At 35.0% G+C, this 5181-nt stretch overlaps 1 protein-coding gene across 4 annotated transcripts in view; it reads left to right on the plus strand.

Moving 5' to 3' along the window:
* Positions 1 to 5181, plus strand: part of LOC106884435 (E3 ubiquitin-protein ligase HERC2) — a 265512-nt gene that overhangs the window by 172818 nt on the left and 87513 nt on the right. For all 4 annotated transcript variants that reach the window (XM_052973690.1, XM_052973692.1, XM_052973693.1 and 1 more), the window contains 3 exons: positions 767 to 875; positions 2625 to 2761; positions 4811 to 4998. In XM_052973690.1, the coding sequence (XP_052829650.1) occupies positions 767 to 875; positions 2625 to 2761; positions 4811 to 4998 (434 nt within the window). The remainder of the gene's footprint in view (positions 1 to 766; positions 876 to 2624; positions 2762 to 4810; positions 4999 to 5181) is intronic.

The raw sequence follows: 5181 nt of genomic DNA on the forward strand, positions 1-5181 counted from the left end.
TATATATATATATACATACATATATGTATATATACATATATATGTGTGTGTGTGTGTATGTATATATATATGTATGTATATATATATATATATGTATGTATATATATATGTATGTATATATATGTATGTATATATATATGTATGTATATATATATGTATGTATATATATATGTATGTATATATATATATATGTATATATATATATGTATGTATATATATATATGTATATATATATGTATGTATATATGTATATATATATGTGTGTATATATATATATATATGTATATATATGTGTGTGTGTGTGTATATATATACACTCATTCATTTTCGTCTGTAGTATTCCTAGTTTTTAAATTCTTATGCTGTAAAAACATACAAACACATATGTATGTAGTTTGTACTCTATTGTATCATTGGGCCTGGGCCCTTGTTCTCTTTAAAAATTTTTCTTAAGTATACAAATGGATTTGATTTTGGAAATGTTTTAAATGTGGATCCAGTTTCCAGCAAAAATAATTACATTTCACTTATTTCTTGAACAATGAATTGATGTCTAGTTTTCCTTATTTTGCTGGATTTAAAGATTAGTTACCATCCACCTAGAATATCAGAAATTTATGTAAATTCTGTCCTATTTAGTAAATACAGCTCTTGAAAAGATTGACTAGACTGTTAAACCCATAGCAAAAAAGAATTAATAATAAAAAAACCTTAATTAGAATTTTTTAAATATCAATTTATTAGATAAATCTATCTTTCTCCACAGCTATTCATGCAAATGGTCGTGATATTAGCATTGACTATCCTCAGCAGGCTCATTGGACTGGTGTTATTGAGGAAATGGAATTGGTACCTAGTACACATCCTGGTATTTTGTAAGTCTTAAATTTTATAAAAGATTATTTTTTAGTAATTTTAATTTTAAAAGTTCATTACAAAGTCGGGTGGAAGAAGGGCAGTGCTTGGGATCTTTTCTTGGAACTCTAAAACTGGTGGGGAGACTATTTGTAACAAAGTGAATTTTGTTAAAGGCTACAAAGACCACCATAACTGTTGGCGTTCTCTACCAGAGCTTCATCATCCACATCCTACTGTGCAAAAGTGGAAGTGATTGTCTTGTAGGCAAGTGATTCTGTGGGTGTCCCACCACATCCGTCTCACTATGCAACACAATTTTATCAACCTTTGAATGATGCAAAACAATGGTAACTTCAGAGGGATTTGAACTAGGAATGCAGAGCGAGAACAAGTATTACAAGGTATTTGTTTTATGTTTCAATGATCCTATCAATTAGACATCTATAAAAAATGGAACTGGTGATGTGGGGTGCTACTGATTCAAGTGATGGATTGTTGTTGTTGGCACTCTGTCGCTTATGACGTCGAGGGTTCCAGTTGATCCAATCAATGGAACAGCTTGCATGAAATTAGCGTGCAAGTGGCTGAGCACTCCACAGACACGTGTACCCTTAACATAGTTCTCGGGGATATTCAGCGTGACACAGTGTGACAAGGCTGACCCTTTGAATTACAGGCATAACAGAAACAGGAAGTAAGAGTGAGAGAAAGTTGTGGTGAAAGAGTACAGCAGGGCTCGCCACCATCCCCTGCCGGAGCCTCGTGGAGCTTTAGGTGCTTTCGTTCAATAAACACTCACAACGCCCGGTCTGGGAATCGAAACCACGATCCTATGACTGCGAGTCCACTGCCCTAACCAATGGGCCATTGCACCTCCACGGTGATGGATTAAGTCAACCATAAAAGAATGGGGCCAGTCCATTAACAGGCTTCCACATAGTTTTCATCTACTGAATTTCACTGATGAAGTTTTGGTCAACCTAAGGCTACATGTTGGAAGACACTTGATCAATGTGTCATGCACTGGTATTGAACCTGAAACCACAGAGTTGTGAAGCAAATTTTTAACAGCACAGCCAAATCAAATAAATATATAAAAGCTGATAATTTTTGTCAGTTCGTAATACTACTTTTAATAGATTAAAGTTACTAGAATTTATATTATAGTTTAATCCCAACTCTGCTTCCATTGAACAGACTCGGGATTAAAGGTACTCCAGTCATGATCATCCCATCTTTTTCCCCAGATATTTTTTACTTAGAACTATGTGCCAACATCACATAAAAAGCATCCATGCTGGTGCCACATACAAAAGCATCCAGGACACTCTATAAAGTAGTTGGTGTTAGGAAGAGCATCCAGCGATAGAAACCATACCAAAACAGACTGGAGCTTGGTGCTCTAACTTCCCAGTTCCTGTCAAACTGTCCAACAACATGCCAGCATGGAAAATAGACGTTAACTGATGATGTTGATGATGATGATGATGACTATACTATCCAATAAGTCTTTATTTTAAAATAGATAAAGAATGTGGTCTGAAGGAAACATGACTGCTATTTCTAGCTGCTTGAGTAGATTGGGTAGTTATTACTAGAATTAGCTACTTCAGAGAAGCAGTATGTCTATGAACTAATGATTTTTGTGTTTTTCCCAAACAGTGGAATTATCTTTTCCTTGGATGTTAATAATCAATGAACTATAACATTACTTTAGTTTTAATTAAATGCTAAGTTAAAATGTTATACCTTTCATTGTTCTTCAGGTGTAATGGTTGTCAGATGAACCCTATCACTGGATCACGATTTGAATGCAGAGTTTGTAAAAAGTTTGATTTTTGTGAAAACTGCTTCAAGACAAAACGAAACCATAAGCATCCATTTAATGGAATTCCAGAACCAGGTATTATTATTATTATTTGTTTATTTTTTGTTTGTTTTGATTCATTTGGCAGTACCATACTGGGGCACTACCATTAACATTTTGTGATTAAACCCTTTAGTATTCAGATTATTCTATCAAATATAAGGCTTATTTATTCACATTGTTTTCAATTAATCATGCATTATATTGTAACTTTGAGATTTCAATGATGCATCTGTTTGTTTTTAGAATGACATTCTAGGGTAGGTGTATGAGGCTGGATCTAGTCACTTTGAACATAAAACAGGTAGAATATTTTGGTTGGATATGGTTGGTTTAAATGCTAAAGGGTTAAATTAACAATCAACAACATTATGTATTTTTATAAATCTGATGAATATTCTATCAGTTTCATTTTGCTGAACAGGTAAGTTATGGGGACATATATTTTCATTGATTTTCAAACACTGAAAAACAAAGACACATATACAAATACACATTTTATATATCAATCCATCCATCCATACGTATTTATTACATACATACATAAAAACAAAACATACAAATCTGCATATGCACTCACTCCAAATACTGCACATATACATACACACATGCAAAAATACCCTGCTGTTGTTGGAGGCTTTGATCTAGGTTAGAAACCAGTTCTTTCTCTATTGCCAAGTAATCTTGAAACAAAACTGAATAATGACTGACTCACACACACACACACACACACACACACACACACATACACACACACACATAAGCTCAGCACAGTCTTCCAGCATGTTGGATCCTCTCAAACTGTACAACCCATGGTAGCATGGAAAACAGACATTACATGATGAGACACATACACAAATACAGTTGGCTTCTACACAGTTTCCACCTATCAAATTCACTCACAAAGTTTTGGTCAGCTTGGGGTGATAGTCAAAGCACTCACACATGATTATTATGCAATGGGATTGCAGCTGAAACTTTTAACGTGTGTTTTTGGATGAGACACCTAATACAATATTTCCCTTTCTGTGGTCCCATATTATCTTATATACAGTATCCTCTAAATGCCTATGTCTTCATGTAGAGCATCAAAGACAAAATATTGATTAGGTCTGTAAATCATAATTACCATGAATAAATAAAGAGAAAACAACTGACCACTCTCCAGTTAACTGAGAATTCAAATAGGTGCAGGCATGGTTGTTTGGTAAAGAAGTTTGCTTCCCAATCACATAGTTTCAGGTCGAGTCCCACTACATGGCAATTTAAGCAAGTCATCATCATCTAACATATGTTTTCCATGCTAGCATAAGTTGGACAGTTTGACCAGAGCAGGCAAGCAAGAGATCTGCAGCAGGTTCCAGTCTGATTTGGCTTAGTTTCTACAACTGGATCCCCTTCCTAATGTCAGCCATTTTACAGAGTGTGCTGGGTGCTTTTTATGTGGAACCAGCACAGGAGCTTTTTACATGGCACCAGTGTGGGTGCTTTTACATGGCACCAGTTTGGGTGCTTTTACATGGCACCAGTACAGGGCTCTTGCAGGCTACTCCTCTTCAGCCGGGGAACCAACATTAACAATTCTGCTGTGGAGGAGAGGTTGCAATAGCCCTGAACTGACTGAAGCATTGCGAGTAATGGAAACTGAAACAATCTTTTCATGTGTGTTTGTGTTTGTGTTATAGTCTTGGTACTGCACAATAGTTGTAAAAATGTGTTACCACCATCATATCAGCAGTATCTTTCATTTTCAATCTTCTGAAGACATACCTGGTCATGGGGAACATATTAATTTCCTTGAAAACAGGTAAGGTTTGGCAACAGGAAGGGTGGCCAGCTTCAGAAAATCTGCTTCAACAAATTCCGACTGACCCATACAAACATGGAAAAGTGATAATAGAGCTCATATTGTTTAAAATTTGAGTGTGCAGTGATTCTTCTATTTTTTCTTCTTTTGTTTGATAATGATATGTGTATGTGTGTAGATACATATACTTACACCAAACTCACACATACGCACCATCTTATGCTTGTTTATGAAAATATAAAATTGTTGTATTTGCTATTATTTTTTGTACATTTCAGGTTGTGAACCAATTGATGTTGGAAAACCTGGAAAGCAGAAACAAGTGAGTTCTGTTGGGAATGGTTCACTTATTGACAACTGGCATATGTGTGTGAAAAACCTGACTGTTTCTTCAAGAGAGAACCAGGCATCACGATTGATTGATGAAGGAAATGGTTATTGGCAAAGTGCTGGATCACAAGGAAAAGTACATTTCAATTTAATTTTTCTTTTTGTATATTTGAATTTAGTTTTTTTTTGTTTGTTTGACTTATGTCATCTTTAGAGGAAATTATTCCATAAACATTGGCAGTTGTTCTAAATTTGAATAAAGAATCGGGAAGGATAGGTAGCTAAGGTCATTAGAGTATGAGAGACGAGTAATAGATAG

This window comes from Octopus bimaculoides, chromosome 16, assembly GCF_001194135.2.
Source record: "Octopus bimaculoides isolate UCB-OBI-ISO-001 chromosome 16, ASM119413v2, whole genome shotgun sequence".
Lineage (NCBI taxonomy): Eukaryota > Metazoa > Mollusca > Cephalopoda > Octopoda > Octopodidae > Octopus > Octopus bimaculoides.